Here is a 20,126-nt window from a genome sequence, read left to right as displayed (position 1 = left end):
CTCGTGTCACCCTTCAATCCCCCTTTGTGAATTGGGGATACATTTGCATATCTCCAGTCCGTGGGAACCTCCCCTGAGTCCAAGATGCTCTCATAATTATGGCTAAGTAAGTCTTTTACTGATCTACCACAAAGAAAATCCAAGGGTGCTAAAGGACTACAACTATAGTTCCTTGCCAGTCTACTGGTATGCTAATTAAAAAGGGAGGATGACAAGTGGCATCTTCAGCAATTATTTGCATTCAGAATTGAAGTTCCACTACATGCAGAAAGAAATTCCTTTCAAAATTCTCATTATCCTGGATAATGTTCCAGGTCATATGCAGCCCATTAATATGAAATTTGCTTCTGCATCTCCTGCTTTGCCATGCCCACCCTTTGTTGAGTTAGAAGTTGAGGAAGATGAAGAAACTAATGATCCTGCTCCTGGGGAGAATCTCAAGCCCCCAAACATTAAATAATTATAATTGGTACATAAGTTTTCTGTACTTAACATTAATGGCACATATTAATTAAATATGTTTGTTACTATTTATTTTTTTACTGTTTTCAGAACTTGCTGTGGTAACCTTAAATTTGAGAGATCAATGTTTTTTGTAAGAGGTTGAATCTTTCTTCACCTGTGCTATTTAACAAGGATGCAAATCCTACCATATCTACCCTTATTATAGACAGACTCAAATTTTGTAGCTTATTCGAAAAATCTAAATATAATTAATGACAACTGAACAGCTGATTGCAGATAAATAAATTAATAAATCCTCACAAATCCTCGTTCTCACAAACAGATGACAATATTTATTGTCACCCATTCAATTATCATTAAATTATATTTGGATTTCATATGTAGAATTGTCATACCAAACATAAAGAAATATGTAATTATATAATAGTACGAGCAGGCATGCAGGAAAGTGGATGAATATTTCTCATACCTTACTGATGGGGATTTACTTGACAGCAGATTAGAGAATATCTCAAGACTTTACTACCAATATATTTGTGGAGAGAGACTTGGTCAAAGTACTTACATTTTTAAAGATTTAAGAAAAATAGAAACAAAAGAGGATGTCTTATTTTATTTTGCATGTAGAGAAACTAGGGGACATATTTAAGTTAAATAAGAATAACTGTATATGGGATATAAGAAAATTTCTTTCTGGTGAAAGGAATAACTGTTGAAACAAATTTTCATTTAATCCTGTAGCTCTGGAGAGCTTGTGCAAATTTAAGAAATGGTTGGGCAGATATCCAGATATAACCAGGTGACTTTTTTTCCTTTTTTTTCTTTAAGCCTGTGTTAAATAAGTTTGGTTTCTATGAATTATTTTGCCTTATTAATACTATTCAGTAACTATCCAGTGAACTTTTTACTAAAGCAGCCGCAACACACTATAACTCAATATGTTAACTAACCTGTGCTGAAAATGCAGCATCACCATGTACTTGAATTGGAAGAACATCATATTTATTTTGTGTTTCAACAACACGTGAATAATCTCCTGTACTCAAGGATTGTAAACGCCCTCTTGCTTTGCCTACAACAACTGGACATACAGCCTAGAATAAATGATGGAGCATACTAATTAAAATAACACTCACTTCAAAATAAGATTTTATTATTGGATAATAATAAGACAAATTAAAACAATAAAACTGCATGTATAATTTCAGCACAAAACTATATGAGGAATTAAAATATGAAATTTTAATCTTCATCAATGATGGAGAGCAATACATAATATGGTATAAGGCTTTTTTTTTTTTTTTTCATTTTTTATGGTGCATGGACAACAGAGACTATAATATGGTACAAGGTAATATTTATGAAGTTACCAGAAGCCAGTATTTAGCAGCTGATAGTGAATGACATCATATTTGACAGGGAGAAGAAATGGTGTATGATGGAAAGAAAATGAACATGGTATTTGGTGAAAAAGAACTGGTATGTTGCAGAATAAAATCAAGCCATATGGCATTTTCAAGGATCTTTTTCATTTACAAAATTAGCAATAGCAAAGGGATATGATGCAAAAAAGCAAGCTTATACAGCATCAACAACAAAAAAAAAAAAAAAAAACACTTCTCATTTCACCCATCCATTTGCTCCAAAAGTTTGTTCCATTCTTCCTTGAATTTATTTAAGCTATCAATTTTAACAATGAAACTTTATTCCAGCAATCAACTACTTGCTCACTAAAGGCAAATTTCCACACATCTATTCTACAACTGTCTTTCCTCAAATTGAGTTTAAGCACCCTCAGGTTCGTAATCTGAGCAAGAGGAAGAATCCCATCAGCACTCAGCCTGTTCAAACCATTCAATGACTTATACACCGCAATTAGATCAACTTGCAGGTGTCTAGTCTCCAGATGACGCAATTTGCAGAACTTAAGCCTTTCTTGGTAAGAGCACCCTTTTGTTCCTCTCACCAATCTTTACAACATTACTGGAATGTGCACAAACATAACTGATGTTAATAATAGCAAAACAAGTTAGTTAATTGTGCAGTGTGTCAAATTTCAGGCATGTTAGTTAATAGTAGTACAGTAAACTCTCAGTAATCTAGATTAACTAGGGGGAAGAGGTTATCCAGATTAGTGAAGCAAAATTAAGCCTTAAAAGAACAAAAACTTAGAACACAAATAAATGGAAAATTTAATAAATAAAATACAGGTAGTGCTGATGAAAAATAAATAAAAAAAATATCACTGTAGAGCCTTTATTTAAAACAATAAAGAGACAATACATTTATCAATTGATAAATTTATTGTCTTTTTTTCTATTTATTAGGTGGTGCTGGCATCATATGCCAAAGCTTGTTTGTTTGTTTGTTTGTTATTTGGTTTTTAAGAGCATTAGCAACTAAGGCCATATTGCTCTGGGGGTATGCGGTGGCCATTCCCTGACCTTTCCGCATCCTCCGTATTTGGTGGTCACTTAATTGAACCCCGTTCTGATCAAGAAGCGTGTGCTATGCATTGCTGCTCCTGCCCACCTGGCTACAGAGGCGCCATAAGCCAAAGCCACTTGATTGTTGTAGTAGTAGTGGCATGTGATGCAAGAAAGCAAATGTATGAACTTATGCAGTATCAGTCACAAAAAAAAAAAATTTTTACAAAACAATCCCCTCTAAATATTTGTCCAGTTCCTCCTTAAATTTATTTAACCTATCAACTTCACACAACAACAGATGGAAGTTTTTTCCAGCAATTAACCACCCGCTGGCTAAATGGAAATTTTCCTACATCGATTCTACATCTGTCTTTTCTTAATTTGAATTTATGTCCCCTTAGGTTCGTAATCTGAACAAGTGGAAGGATCCCATCAGAATTCAGCATGCTCAACCAATTCAAGGCCTTATACACCTCAAGCAGATCACCTCGCAAGTGCCTAGTCTCCAGCCACTGCAATTTGCAGAACTTAAGCCTCTCTGGGTAAGAAGATCCCTTCATTCCCCTCACCAATCTTGTTGCCCTTCTCTGCACACGGTCAAGCAAATCTACATTCTTCCTAAAATGAGGCCTCCAGACCTGCATGCAGTACTCAAGGCGTGGCCTGACCATTGCCTTATACAGAAGGACAATAACCTCCTTTTCCCTGCTAGCAAAATTCCTGTATATCATTGACAACACCCCAAGACCTGCCCTGGCAGGCTATCTGCATTGCTCAGAAAACTTCATACCTGACTGCACAATTACTCCCAGGTCTTTTTCATTTTCTACCACCTTAAGTGTAGTACCACACAGTTGGTACGTTTCTCTGGGGTAACTTTTACCCATATGCAGTACTTTGCATTTTTCAATGTTAAACTTCAGTTGCCACTTCTCAGCCCATCTGACCATATTTTCTAGATCCTGTCGCAGTAACACACTGCCATTACTGACATTCACAACCCTGCCAACCTTTGTATCATGTGCAAACTTCGATACCAAGCATTATATACTTTCATCAATATCATTGATAAATATACAAAACAACAGTGGACCCAACGCCGAACCCTGTGGTATTCCACTAATAATATTAGTCCATGAAGAACAGCACCCAATGATCACCACCCTCTGTCTTCTCCCACTCAACCATCATCAACTTACCCTTAATACCATTCCGCCCGAATTAGTACAGTAGTCTTCTATGCGCAACTTCCATGTTCAAATCAAGATAATCAAATCTTGATTTGATTATCAGTAGTGATTCTTCATGCATTAAAAATCTGCAGGTAAATGAACTACTAGGTGGCAGTGATCACAGTGTGCTGAAGTGAGATTTACTCAAAGAGGTAACTACCATTAGGGGTAAAGGGAAGGGTTATTGCTTTCGTAAAGGTGACTACGATGGACTGAGACAGTATTTAAATTCTATACAGTGGGACCAACTGATGATGTTATCAACAGGAAATTCAAAATGGGAAGCATTCAAAGAACTTATCTTGGAAGCTACTAGGCTTTACATACCAACTAAGAAATACTGTTCAAGGTTTAGGCCTAAGAGGATGTCAGATGAACTAATGAGACATATGGCAGAGAAGAAAAATGCATGGGATACATACAAATTAACATGTGACACAGAAGCCTATGATAGATACAAGTTGATCTGTAACCAAGTTACAAAAGAGGTTAGGCAGGCGAAGGCAGACTACGAGAAGTCTTTGGCAAGGAATGCAAAGAAAAACAGCAAAGAGTTCTTTACTTATGTAAACTCTAGAAGGAAGGGAATGAATAAGATTGGTCCACTTGATATCGATGGGTCAACTGTTGATGATCCTGCTCAGGTAGCTGACAGGCTGAATGAATGTTTTGCATCGACATTCACACATGAGGAGTTATTCGGCGAGGGGAATGCCAGAGGTGTAGTCAACTCTGGCAGTGATCTGGATGATTTTGTAATAACTGAGAGTAAAGTGGAGGAGAAATTGTTGAAGATAAATACAAGAAAGGCACCTGGGGTGGATGGGATCTATCCAGTTATATTAAAGGAGACAGCGGGGGGAGGTGAGCAGGCCCTTGACCATAATTATGAAAGCTTCCTTGGACTCAGGGGAAGTACCCATGGACTGGACATGTGACCCCAATTCACAAAGGAGGATCAAAGGGCGACACAAGTAATTATAGACCTGTTAGTTTAACTTCTGTTCCTGGAAAATTAATGGAGGCACTGGTTAGAGAAGCATTGCAGGATCATCTAGACAAGACTTCAGTTATATCTCAGACACAGCATGGTTTTGTTAAGGGGAAGCCTTGCCTGACCAATTTGATTGGATACTATGATGCAGTCACAAAAGAACTGGATGCAAGGAATAACTTTGATATTATATACTTGGATCTTAGAAAGGCTTTTGATACTGTTGTACATGGAAGACTGCTGCACAAATTGGAGCAGTGTGGCATTGGAGGCAAATTGCTGCTATGGATAAAGGGATGGTTGAGGGGGAGAAGACAGAGAGTGGTAATCATTGGACACTGCTCATCGTGGACTAATGTTATTAGTGGAGTCCCTCAGGGTTCAGTATTGGGTCCATTATTGTTTTCTGTATTTATAAATGATATTGATAATGGAATATAGCTTAATGTCCAAGTTTGCAGATGATACAAAGGTTGGCAGGGTTGTCAAGGACACTACTGACACTATGCTACTGCAACAGGATCTGGAAAGGTTGAGCAGATGGGCTGAGAGGTGGCAAATGAAGTTTAACATTGACAAATGTAAAGTACTACATATGGGAAACAGCAACCCCAGAGCAACGTATCAACTCTGTGGTACTACACTGACAGTGGTAGAGAATAAAAGGGACCTGGGGGTGGTTGTGCAGGCAGATATGAAGTTCTCTGAGCAGTGCAGACGGGCTGCAAGAGTAGCTCATGGTGTATTGTCGATCATATATAGGAATTTTTCAAGCAGGGATAAGGAGGTGATTATTCCCTTGTATACGGCATCGGTCAGGCCACACCTAGAGTACTGTATACAAGTCTGGAGGCCTCATTTCAAGAAGGATGTAGAGATGCTGGAACAAGTACAGAGAAGGGAAAGATTGGTGAATGGAACAAAGGGGTGCTCTTACGAAGAAAGGCTTAAGTTTTGCAAATTACAGTGTCTGGAAACTAGGCACCAGCGAGGTGATCTGATAGAGGTGTATAAAGCCTTGAATGGTTTGAGCATGCTCAATGCTGATGGGATTCTTCCTCTTGCTCAGAATAATCACCTGAGAGGGCATAAATTCAAATTGAGGAAAGACAGATGTAGGATAGACGTGAGGAAATTTGCCTTTAGCCAGCAGGTGGTTAGTTGGTGGAACAGACTTCCATCCCTTTTCGTGGAGGTTGATAGCCTGAATAAGTTTAAGGCTCAGCTGGACATGTATTTCGAATGACCAGACGGGTGAAGTAGAAGTGGTTATTTTTTATTTATTTATTATTTATTTATTTATTTTTTTTTTTTTTGGCTGATGCTGCATAAGCTTGCTTTATTGCATCAAATGCCTCTAATAATGCTAATTCTAATGCAACAGTATCAAAAGCTTTCCTGAAATCCAAGTATATGATATCAAAATTATTTTTTGCATCCAGTTCCTTTGAACCAAATCATAATAACCAATCAAATTTGTCAGACAAGACTTTCCCTTAACAAACCCATGCTGTGTTTGAATTATTGCTGCAGTCTTGTCTAGATGATCCTGCAATGCATCTTTAACCAGTGACTCCATTATTTTACCCGGAACAGAAGTTAAACTAACTGGTCTGCAATTACTCGTGTCACCCTTCGATCCCCCTTTGTGAATTGGGGATACATTTGCACATCTCCAGTCCGTGGAAACCTCCCCTGAGTCCAAGGATGCTCTCATAATTATGGCTAAGGGTTTGCTTACTTCCTTTGCTGCCTCCTTTAATATAACTGGATAGCTCCCATCTACCCCCAGATGCCTTTCTTATGTTTAACTTCAACAATTTCTCCTCCACTTTTTTCTCAGTTATTACAAAATCATTAAGCCCCCTATTACACAATTTGATAACCTTGTGGCATTTTCAAAACTTAATAACTCCTCACGTGTGAATGTAGATGCAAATTACTCATTCTGTTTGTTTGCTATCTGAGTAGGATCATCAACAGTCGAACCATCGATATCCAGTGGGCCAATTAGATTCATCCTCTTCCTTTTAGAGTTTACATACGTAAAGAAATCCTTACTGTTTTTTTTAGCATCCTTTGTCAAATATTTCTCGTAATCTGCCTTCGCCTGCCTAACCTCTTTTGTGACTTGATTACAGACTAGCTTATATATATCATAGGCTTCTGTGTCACCTGATAATTTATATGCATCCCATGCATTTTTCTTCTCTGCCACGAGTCTCATTAGTTCATTTGACAACCATTTAGGCCTAAGCCTTGAACAATATTTCTTAATAGGTATGAAACATTTAGTAGTTTCCACTATTAATTCCTTGAATGCTTCCCAAGTTGATGTTACAAATTTGCTGTTGGTAACATCATCAGTTGGTCCCACTGTACAGAATTTAAAAACTGTTTGAGACCACTGTAGTCACCTTTCTGGAAGCAAAAGCCCCTTCCTTTACCCCTGATGGTAATTATACCTTTAAGTAAATCCCACATCAGTACACTGTGATCACTGCAGATAAAGGACCTAATGGGTCCTTTATCTGCAAATTTTTAATACATGAATGATCACTGCTGATAACCAGATCAAGAGTATTACCCTCACTGGTTACCTCTCGAACATGCTACTGCAGAAAACAATCGTCCAATAAATCCACAAAAGTCTTACTAGTGTGCGAGTAACCAACCCATAAGTTCCAGTCTATATCTGGGAAGTTAAAATCCCCCATTATAAGACATTCTGATTTACTAGCCCACTATTTCTCTGTACAACTGTTCATTGTACTCATTCGAGTCATTAGACCTATAACACACTCCTACTCTTATTTTTGCTTTCTCAAAAATAAGAGTAGGAGTGTGTTGTAGGTCTTATGTCACACCATACTGACTCAACAGTGCACTGTTCATTTATATCGACTGTGAATACCACTTAAATATAGCTTCTTCAAGCAACAATTCTTTTGGTTTTTTAATGTCTATCTATTTGATATGCTGCTTTTATCACTTCCCAAATCGAATTTTAAAGCAAAGGTCTTTATAGATTTTTTTGACACATTCTGCTGGCCAATATCAAAATCTTCAGCAATATTTTTTTTTCCAGGAACACCATTTCCAAGTTATTCTATCACTTATTAGCTGGTTAATGATAAGTTAAACTAACATGTTTTCTTTTTATTCCACTTTTAAATTCTTTAGAAACCATAATTATTTAAAATATGTTAAGTTATGTACATATATATGTATAAAGAAGAATGCAAATTAAGTGATATAAACAATATCAGTCTGACTGAGAGTCAACAATGATACTGAACAACACTGAAGACAATGCAATGTATGGTCCATCTCTCTGGGCACAGTCAGAGTGGCTTATCTGCCTTCCTAAATCCCTTGTGTCTTTCAAAGTACTCAACTGTGAACAGAATTTTTCACATTTTGATCTGGATTATATGATATCCGGCTTAACTGTAACCGGATTAGCGAAGGTTTACTGTAATTTGATTTATAACAAAAAAAGAAATGAACAAAAAGCAAAGACTTTTATGCATAAATAACAACATTTAATTTCTGCACATCTGCCACATTGCTTCATCATTCTTCCAACCAGCACAACACAAATATAATATCCAGTGCTTTAGCTAAAATATACAGTATATAAATAGCCTATGTGATATGTATATAAAAAAAATAAATATCTGATTTCTATTGGTCCAATTTTAATGTAGTAGTAGCAGCAGCAGTAAGATCAAATTATGCAAGAAAGTAAGCTTATATAGCATCAGCTAAAAAAAAAAAATAAAACCTACATAGTTCACCCATCTGTTCCCTCCTAGAATTTGTCTGGTTCTTCCTTCAATTTATTCAACTCATCCACTTCCACAACAACAGATGGAAACCTGTTCCTACGATCAACTGCATGCTGGCTGAAGGCAAATTCTGCACATCTATCCTACAACTGAAGCCTTTCTAGACAAGAGCACTCTTTCCTTTTGTTCCCTTCACCAAGCTGGTTGCCCCTCCTGCACCCATTCCAGCAGATCTACACCCTTCCTAAAGTGAGGCCTCCAGATCTGTATACAGTACTCAAGATGTGGCTTAACCATGGCCTTATACAAAGGGATAATCACCTCCTTACCCCTGATAACTGAAAACTGTATATAACTGAAAACACCGTGAGCTGTCCTAGCAACATGTTTGCACTGCTCAGAGAACTTCATATCTGACTGCACAATTACCCAAGGTCTTTTTCATTCTCCACTGGTATGCAAAGGAGAATGAAAAATATCTGAGTATAGTACCACATAGTTAATAAGTTAATTTCGGGTTACTGTTACCCATATGCAGCACCTAGCATTTGTCAATGTTAAACTTCAACTGACATTTCTCTACCCATCGACCCAATTTTCCTAGATCTTGTTGCAATATCTCACCCTGATGACTGTCGTTAATCACCCTACCAACTTTTGTATCATCTGCAAACTTAGACATTAAACTTCATCAACATCATTAATAAATATTGAAAACAACAATGGCCTTCCCCAATAACAACATTCTTCCACAAACAGCAGTGCCCATTGATAACCACTCTCAGTCATCTTCTTCTTCTTCCACTTAACCATTCCTTTATCCATAGTAGTCACTTGCCCGCAATGCCACATTGCTCCAGTTTATAAAGCAGCAGTATCAGAAGTATCAATATCCTTCTGAAAATTCAAGTATATGATGTCAAAATTATTTTTTGCATCCAGTTGCTTGGTCACTGCATCATAGTGGCCTATCATATTGGTTAGCAAGACTGCACCTTTATAAATCCATACTGTGATAATTACATGCTTGTCCAGATGGTTCTGCATTACTTTTTTAACCAGCAATTCCATTATTTTCCCTGAATATACGTTAAGCTAACAGGTCTGTAATTACTTATGTCATCTTTTTATCCCCCTTTATGAATTGGAGATACATTTGCATATCTCCATTCCGTAAGGACCTCCCCTGAATCAAAGGATGTTCTCATAATTATGACCAAGGGTTTGCTTACCTCCTTTGCTGTATCCCTTAATATAATTTGATAGATTCCATTCACCCAAGTTGCCTTTTTATCACAAAGTCATTTAGCTCCTCAGAGTTTGATAAACTTCTGACCTCCTCTTTGCTAAAGAATTCCTAATGTATTCAATTTGTCTGCAACCTGAGCAGGGTCTTTAACAGTTAACCCACAGACATCAAGTGGTCCAATGTGATTCAACCCCTTCCTTCTTCTGTTAATATAAGTCATAGAAGTCTATGCTGTTTTTCTTTGCATTCCAGTTATTATGTGACTTTTCATAATCTACCTAACCTCATTTGTGACTTGATTACAGACTAATTTATACCTACTACAGGCTTCTGTATCACTGACAATTTATACATGCACTTTCTTCTGTGCCACATGTCTCAATAGCCATCTGACATCCATTTACGGCTAAGCTTTGAACAGCATTTCTTCATTGTTATGAAAAGCCTAGTAGTTAATTTGATTACTTCCCTGAATAGATCCCATTTAGAATTTGCTGTTGGTAAACATCATCAATTGGTCCCACTGCACAGAATTTAAAAACTGTCTGAGAACACTGTGGTCATCCTTATGAAAGCAAAAGCCTTTCCCTTTACCCTTGACAATAGTTATGTCTACAATTAAATTCCACATTAGTGCAATGTGATCGCTGCCACCCAGTGAGTCTCTTACTTGTAGTTCTTAATGCATGAAGAATCACTGCTGATAAACAGCTCAAGAATATTGCTTCCTCTTGTTGCCTCTCTAACATGCATGAAAACAATGATCCAAGAAATCTACAAGTCTTGCTAGAAGAATCACTGCTGATAAACAGCTCAAGAATATTGCTTCCTCTTGTTGCCTCTCTAACATGCATGAAAACAATGATCCAAGAAATCTACAAGTCTTGCTAGTGTGTGAGTGACCAACCCAAATTCCAGTCAACATCTGGAAAGTTAAAATCCCCCATTATGAGACATTCTGATTTGCTGGCCCATTCTATTTCTCTGTATAGCTGTTTGGTATACTCATCACAGTCATTACATCTATACACACTCCTACTGTCAATTTTGTTTTCCCAGTGCTTATATCACACCAAACTGACTCAACATTGCACTCATCACCCATGTCAATTGTATGCACTACCTTAGATTTAATATGCTTAACTAAGGGAATAACCCCGCCACCATCCTGTCTGTCCTTCCTGTATACATTATACTCTCCATATTCAAATTCAGCATCAATTATGTCTGAGTGACACCATGTCTCCACTAATCCTGCAATGTCTGCATTTAATGACTTAATCAGTACTTCAAATTCATCAAATTTATTTACAATGCTCCTGGCATTAGTGTACATTCTAGTATACAAGCACATGTTGTTACTTTTATTTACCCTAACACAGCCCATATATTTATTTGTTCAATGATGTCCCACATCAAGGCCTGGAGTTCCCAGAGACCTTGCTTTCCAGGCTGCTGCATGTACCAAAAGTAACAGTGCAAGAATCACTTTCACCTGTGCCTGCAACTCTAGTTAAGTTACTAGACTGTGCATCCTCCCAAGCTAGCAGTTTTCCAACCCAACTATCACTGCCTCAATAGCCTCAGCAAATATTCTTGCATCCCTTCTATTCAAGTGCATCCCATCCCTGTAAAAACAGTCTCTCCCAGTAACAAGAACAGACCATGCTGAGAAAAATTCTACCTGACAAGTCTTCACATTCTCACAGTGTTAAAAATGATTTACAAGGCTCTCAACATGTACTCCTTCCTATCATGTCTGGGTAGAATTGCAGACACTTTCGAATTCAATCCTAACTCACGACTTTTTCCCACCACTGCCCTGTACTTGTTCAGTCCTCAGATTTACTCTTAAAACCATTCGTGCCAACATATACAACAGTATCACCTTTTGTACCCGTAAAAGATGATATCTTTTACGGGTACTCTTGCCCCTGGCAGACATACCTTGGTGCCAACTGGACTAGCCGGGTGGGTAAAGTGCCTGCCTGGCAACCCAAAGGTCGTGGGTTTGAATCCCGCCTCGGGCTTGGATCAAAGTACTGCAAAAACCTTGGGAGGTGCATTATGGCCACAGAAGCCAATGCGCCAACAACTAAAAAAAAAAAAAAAAACGTACTCTGGTCCCATTCCACCTATCCTTTTTGCAACATATTTCCCGTTTCCCTGACAACAGAGTCACCGACAATAACTACCTCCTGTGGGACCAGTGCATTTTGCCTCGGAGACTGCTGCTATAATGTCTGATGCACAAGTGAGCTCTGCTGTTTTGTTGGACAGCTGAGAGCCTGACGGGGCCCCCATTATAATTCCTTTGGGTTCATCTACCCTACTCTTTAAACTCTCATAAATGCCCTTTAGAATGCTTAGTTAGTGCCAAATTTCTTGACACTTCCTGCACCTAGCATGCCTGCATGCGCGCGCGCGCGCACACACGCACACGCACACACATCAACCCCCCCCCAAATGAAAAAGGCCCGATTAATTTGGTGTAAGAAGCATGTCAAATGGACCCTCAAGCAGTGGAAGTCAGTAATTTTCTTGGATGAGAAGAAATTCAACCTAATGGCTCTGATGGGAGACAAACGATTCACCGTAAACGTGGTGAAGAATACCATCCAGACTGTGTGGTGTCTACAGTGAAATTCCTTATCAGCCAAATAATAAGAGGGTGCATTTCGTATCGGAGTAGATCACCTGCAGTTTATAAAAGGTTCCGTAAATGCCAATGGATACCTGGCTATATTGGAAGGCAAATTGCTGCCAACCATTACAGCCCATTTAAACCTGCCAAGTAACTTCATTTTTCAGGACTCAGCTTCTTGTCATTGGGTAAAAAGTGGAAGTAGACACTTCTGTAGTTACTTTAGGTTCATTTCTCAGTAGAGGTTCAACATTAATGTGTTTACATCTGTTACAGGTGAAAAAATGGTTGGAAGAATGGTCCATTACAACTCTTAGATGGCCAGGAAACAGCCCGGACCTGAATCCTATAGAAAACTGTTGGCATTATGTGGAATCTGCAGTTGCCAGAAAGAAACCAAAGACCCTTCTTGACCTTCAGGAAGCTATAATTCGTGTTTGGAACTACGAACTATCAGTTGATTATTTTCAGAAATTGATCTTGTCAATCCCTCGACAGTGTGCTGCTGTCATCAGGGCCAGAGGCGTTTCAACTAAATATTAGTTTGCACCTGGTGAACTTTTCATTTTGTTTTCCATTTAAAATGATAAATTGAAGCAAATTGAGGGCTTCTGATAACATTTCAGAATTATCGTGTTTACCAAAACTGTTGTATAAAGGTTGCAATGCTCATTTTGGAATATTTTGAGAGCACCTGTCAAATATTATTTAGCTTTGCCTTAACTATTAATGAATATCTTTTATTTATATTTCTATTTGTGATGCTAGTCATTAATGTAACATACCATCGCGAAAAAGGGTTAGAAATGTGAAATTTCTAGGTGATGAACGTTCTTTGAACGCCAGTGTATATACAAGGGATTCTCATTATCAGAGGATAATTGGTTCCAGATTATGCTACTTAAAACAGGGAACAAATTTTCTTAATGTGTATTATGAATTAGTGCACCTTAAAATTTCTTTATCTAAACCCTGTTTTTCCAATATTGTGCTAAGGCTGTTCAAGATAAGAATGTTGCATATAGCAATTGGCTGGCACTGAACTCTCTACACCAAGCTCACAATAAAAGTTACGTGAAGCAGTTATTAATCACTTCAAACTAGATTTTGAACAGGATAAGAGCAGAAAATTTTCTTTTTGTTCCATCGGTAGAAGAGCATTCTGGCCACTCTTGCCAAAGCAAGAGTGACAGTTGCCCATCTCTACCTCTGATAAAACCACATGGTTCTATTGCTGCCTCAGCTAAAGATAAAGCAGAACTGCTTGTATCCTACGTTTCTTCCAACTCTTGTATTGATGATTTTAGTAAACCACCTATCATTCTCAGTACACTCCATTCAACCCAAACTGCAACTGTGGCGAGAGTTGACTGGACTGGACTGGAGTGAAGACTGGACACACATTCTATATGAATGTATAATTTATGACATCCCCAGAACACAGCTAATAGCACAGATTGGACCCTTTATCAGGGGAGAAGAACATCTGTTCATCATAGAAGAAGAAAATTATAAAGCCTTTACATCCTTCACACAGAAAGTATTTGAAATGTGCAGAATTATCCAAAGAATGGCAATTCAGCTCCCCAGCAATTAAACAATAATCAATAGTCAAAATTGCCCACGTTTCCCACCAGGTACAGATGATGACTTAAAAACTGTCAGGATAGCAGTATTCTGAGCCCCGACAGAAACCTGACATGACAAAACCGGATTGACCTGGGTACCCCAGGATTACACTGCCATGTGTAATATGTAACTGTGTAGGGGAGGGATATATACAGGCAGCCAGGGAAGCAGATTAGGTTAAAAATATCAGTAAGCTAGTACCAAAGGGATGCAATGTAGAATGAAAGAATGAAAATGCAGAACTTACTCGCTCAAGCAACTCTACATCTTTTCTAAAATGAGGCCTCAGACCTGTATACAGTACTCAAGGCATGGCCTGACCACTGCCTTATACAAGGGGATAATTGCCTCCTTATCCCTGCTAGAAAAATTCCTGTATAACATTGACAAGACACCATTAGGCTGGGCACTGAGTGAATTATGAATTATGGTAAAAGGGAGTAATTGGCAGTTTTGGTGAAAGAAAGAGTGACCTAGGTGCCCAGAAAGTGCAGTGCTTTCTGCACTGCACAGTTGTGGTGCAGGCCTAGCTGCAAGTTTTTGCAGTCCAGAGGACAAGAGTCGAACAAATGAACTGAAAGCCAGAAGAATGAATGGGAGTGCAAGTGTGTGAGAAAAAGAACACAAACCATAAACGCTACAGTAAAGTACATACTAACCCTAGTTTTAATTAGTATTTAAATTTACATTACACACTATTGCATCCCCCTTGGTGTGTGAGAAAAAGTTGAATTAGTGAGTGAAACAAACAAAAAAAAAAATATATATATATATATATATATATATAGCAGACTCTCGATTTACCGGGATCGGATTAACCGGGACACATCAAGACTCCAAATTTAAAAAAAAAAAAAAAAAAAAAAATCAACCAGAAATCATAAAATTCAAGTAATAACTAGATGTTTTGCAAGTCGTAAATAAGCAACAAGAAATGCCATTATAAGTTGTCATTGGGAGATTAGTGTACCCATTATCTTTAGTCTTTAGTTTGTTTTAGTGCGTTGCATCGATTGTTGTGTTTCGTCGCACCACAAAAGGGCAAATTTTGTTTCGTTATTTATGCCAGTGATGTCGGTATTTATTTTTTATTTAGAAATCATGAAAATGATGGCCAAATTCAAGAGTTGTGCTTTCAATAAAACAAAAACTTGAAATTATTCAAATGTTTGAAAAGGGCGCATCAGTTAAATCTCCAATGACCATTATAATGTTAGTAACCAAACCAAACGCGACACTGTAAAAAATAAAGGGAGCTATTCAATTTAAGCTTGACATCGTAAAAAATAAAGGAGAGCATTGTATTGATGCTTCCCTTTATTTTTTACGATGACACACGAGTAGCGCGTGGTAAGTTTTTTTCATTTTTTATCTATCGGCATACTTTTAACGAGGTTGTTGAACATTTTTCGATACAGTAAGTCCAAGGCTTACGTAGCTTCGGACTTACATTACGTTACACAGAATACATTAAGCGGTGAAGGGATCAGCAATGAGGTCAACTATAATAACCAATGGGCTACGAAATACATATCAGTTTTTACAGTACAATAACATGCGTTTATTCTTCCTCTTATGTTTTCTTTTCTTCTTCTTCTTATTATTAGCCATATGGTGCAAGGAAGTAGAAAAGAATCGCCAAGAAAGAGAAGAATGATGATGTGCCATGCTGACCCCAGATAAAATAATTGAACTAATTAAAAATATATAACTATTTTTCTTCATTCTTCTGAGGATATTATGTGGTTTTTATAATTGTGGCATATCAGGGATAAAGTAGCAATATTATATTAGTCATTCCAGAGTTCCATTCCATTAAGAAATCCTGTAACACATCTCTTACGTATGTCGGGGACGTAATGTATTTTTGGATTAACCGGGAATTTTTTTTTTTTTACCATCTCTCCCGGAAAATCGAGAGTCTACTGTATATATATAGATATATATATATATATATATATACAAGTATATATATATATACAAGTATATATATATATACAAGTATATATATATATATAGATATATATATATATATACAAGTGGTCCTCATTATCAGAGGATAATTGGTTCCAGAATATTCCAGTTAAAATGGGAAACAAATTTTCGTAATGTGTATTATGTACTTGTAACATAGGAAACAATGGATTGAAGGAACTGAAAAATGGGAATTATTTTATTAGACATTTTTTATTATAATATGTGGTGCCTCCGTAGCCAGGTGGGCAGGAGCAGCAGTGCATAGCACACACTTCTTGATTAGACCGGGGTTCGAGTCCATGACCACCAAATACGGAGGATGTGGAAAGGTCAGGGAATGACCACCACATATCCCCGGAGCAATATGGCCTTAGTTACCAATGCTCCTAAAAACCAAATAATAAAAACAAAATTATAATATGTTGAGCAATGTAAGGTTAAGTAAAGTTTATTGAAGTTGCACTATTTTTTGGTTTTACGAATAAAGAATGAATCCAGATTTTTTTTTTTTTTTTTTTTTTTGCCATATTTTTTCAGATAAAATTGTGTCCTAGCCTTTAGTTATGTCTTTAACTTTGTGCTTAACTTTTGTGCGTGATCATGAAGAGGGTCTTTCTAACAAAAATATTCAAGTGCTTGGTCACTTTTCTCAAGGGTTTCCTCTAATTCTTTAATTTTCAAATCTTTACGTTGGTGATTCAATCACATCATTATTTTCAGCTTCCTCTTCCATGGCAGTTGGTATAATTCTGCTAGCTGCTCATTTGCAAGTGGTTTTGAACTTTATTCAAGCAATTGTGTAATATCCCCATCATCAACTTTGTGGAATCCATCTTCTTTTGCAAGACTTACAAATTTCATTTTGTAACCTGGTTACATCAGGGTATAACTTTTTCCATGAGTTATTAATCTACACAAAATTTCTTTCCAAACTTCTCCAATATTTTTATACTGTACAGAATAGTAAAACTTTTCCAAAAATCCCCCACATTATTTTCATTGCTTTTATTGGTTTCAGAAATTAATTCTCGTAACTGCGAGGACTCAGATACCGTGGAACCCCTGTATGTATGTATAGAATCTACTGGTTTGCCATGCTACTGGCAATATCCTATTTTAATTTAGCTTATTATACGCAACATGTAGTGGATTGTGTTTTTCTGCTGCCACTGATGTTAGCTTTCTCTATTATTTTTCTTATTTATTTTAATATATATTTCAGTAATTTTTATTTCTCTATTTAATGTTTGGATTAATTTGATCATATTTAAATGGGGGGGGGGGGGGTAGTGTGACAATGTGTTAATGCTGCGTTAGTACTGCCATCTATAGTCTAATTTGTTTCTATATATTTTCAGTTTAACTATTGTTTCGTCAGTGGTGTGGTTTGGCCATGCAAGTACTAGGCTTTCTGTTTTATTATTTTTCGCTGCATAAGGACCACCGATATGCAAATCTATTGCATCGGCGGTTTGATCTTAGTATAATTCCATCATTGCATGGATTTGTTCAGCATTCGAAATGCAGTGATTCCCTGACTATTATGGGCCTCGTGGTCCTCTGTCGAGATGGAGCATAATGGTCAGTCTATTTTATTTTATTAATTTTCAGTTTATTTGGTCATGTAATGTTGTTAGTTTACGTTTCACCTTAGTGAGATTTCACATAATTCGGAAACGGATGCCATCAAGGGGGCGCCGCTAAATTTCTTTTAACTGGCTTAATTTATAAATTATTAGGAACGTGGCTACAACACTACCCTTTTCTTCTTTATTTGCCCCCCCTTTATTTTTCTGTTATGTTATTTTATTTGGTTTAGTTCATTTTCACTCTACTAGTTTGCCATGCTACTGGCAATATCCTATTTTAATTTAGCTTATATATATATATACACACTGGCTTCCGGTTATTTGGGCCACCGGTTAATCGGGGCAGCTGTTTATTTGGGGCAAATCTTAAAAAACAGAACCCAATCAAGAAAATAGCAGGGTTTACTTCGCTTAATTGGGACAACATGCTGTTTAATCGGGGCAGGAGACTGCAGCACTGGAGATCACCCTACGATTGTCTCCGACTTCGTAGGGTGATCTCCCTACGAAGAGATTTCTGGAGGTCACAACCATAAACCAATAAAAACAATTAGCGGTCACCTGTTTATTGGGTTTTTCTGTTAGTGCAATCTATCATACACGGATAGTAAACTGGATCTTACTGAATTTGCAATAATACCGACAGCTGGAATTCTGTGGGTTATTATGGTGAAATGTGTTTACACTTCCATGAAATCTTCAATCATATAAAAAAATTAATTTTCAGATCTTCTATTCATTCCTATTTTTAAAGCTTTGTAACTCATTACTCCGTTCTCACTTGTGCATATCGTGTTACTTGCAATTTGTGTATGCCGTGTCCTTTGTTATTGATTGCTTATCTTGTTACTGTTTTAAATTTTAACCCCCACCCACAAATGTCAGTAAACAGAAATGTCAACTAGTTTGTATGTGCATATTACAGTACGTATTAATTATTCCGATTATCATGTATATTCTTCCGAATTTCACATATCATTTAATTTTTTAATTGGTAAGGTAGTAAAGGGTAAATTTGTGCTTAATATATCTTTACTTTTATAGCCTGTGGATAATATTCCTCCTATTTTCGCTAATTAGAATCGCTGTTTAATAGAATTAAAATTCAATTCACAAACGTGATCACAATGACCGCCACTTACTATACATCATATAGTGAACGGTACTTTACTATGGTGACTCCATCGTAACGTGATTTGATTGTACAGTAAACCAATTGTAAAAGGGGGGAGGGTACATTGTATTTTTAACTATTTACGTGAAACTTCGGATAATTGGGGCAGCCGCTTAATCGGGCCAAAATGCACTAGTCCCGATGTGTCCCAATTAACCGGAATCAACTGTATATATATATATATATATATATATATATATATATATATATATATATATACAAGGAGGTTTTGATAAGTTTCCGGCCTGACAAGGAAAAAATTTGAATAGATAAAAATCCTTTTAGTATGTTGTTACCCAATGTCTCATAACACGTGCAAAATTTCATTCATTTCCTGATAGCAGTAATTTTTTTTTACAGGTCTGAAGTGACCATGGCGATGCAAAGTGTGAATTTTTCCAAAGTTGAGAAGAGAGCCGTCATCAAGTACCTCCATTCTCCAAGAAAATGGGAGCCAAAGAAATTTATGACGAATTGAAACAAACAATGGCCAAGGAGTTCCCTTCATACAGCACAGTGAAATCGTGGGTGGCAAATTTCAGGAGGGGGAGAACAAGCACAGAAGACGAGGAAAGACCAGAAAGACCCAGGACCGTAGTGACTGGAAATTGTCGACAGTGTCCACGCCCTGATCCTTGCAGATAGGAGGTCGGGTCTGCAATGTGTAGCAGACACCCTAAGCATCAGTTTGGAGTGGGTGCATTACATCATGCATGAAGAATTGTATATGAGAAAACTGTCTGCCAAGTGGGTTCCCAAACTCTTGACAGCTGATGACAGGAGGAAAAGAAGGGACTGTGCAAAGGCACTTTTGGACTGTTTTTCAAGTAGTGGTCACCTGTTTATTGTTATTGTTATTCAAGCAATGTTATTCAACGAATAGTGACAGTTGATGAAACACCATTGTATGTGTATGATCCTGAGACCAAAAATCAATCCATGCAGTGGTGCCA

General features: G+C 37.3%; 1 protein-coding gene across 4 annotated transcripts in view; it reads right to left on the bottom strand.

Moving 5' to 3' along the window:
* Positions 1-20,126, bottom strand: part of LOC150084832 (2-oxoadipate dehydrogenase complex component E1) — a 608,625-nt gene that overhangs the window by 310,029 nt on the left and 278,470 nt on the right. For all 4 annotated transcript variants that reach the window (XM_090376637.1, XM_090376633.1, XM_090376636.1 and 1 more), the window contains one exon: positions 1,416-1,559. In XM_090376637.1, coding sequence (XP_090232763.1) covers positions 1,416-1,559 — 144 coding nt within the window. The remainder of the gene's footprint in view (positions 1-1,415; positions 1,560-20,126) is intronic.

Source organism: Mastigoproctus giganteus, chromosome 6 (genome assembly GCF_048544385.1).
Source record: "Mastigoproctus giganteus isolate SK-2022 chromosome 6, ASM4854438v1, whole genome shotgun sequence".
Classification (NCBI taxonomy): Eukaryota; Metazoa; Arthropoda; class Arachnida; order Uropygi; family Thelyphonidae; genus Mastigoproctus; species Mastigoproctus giganteus.
This window is presented reverse-complemented; position numbering and strand designations above follow the sequence as displayed.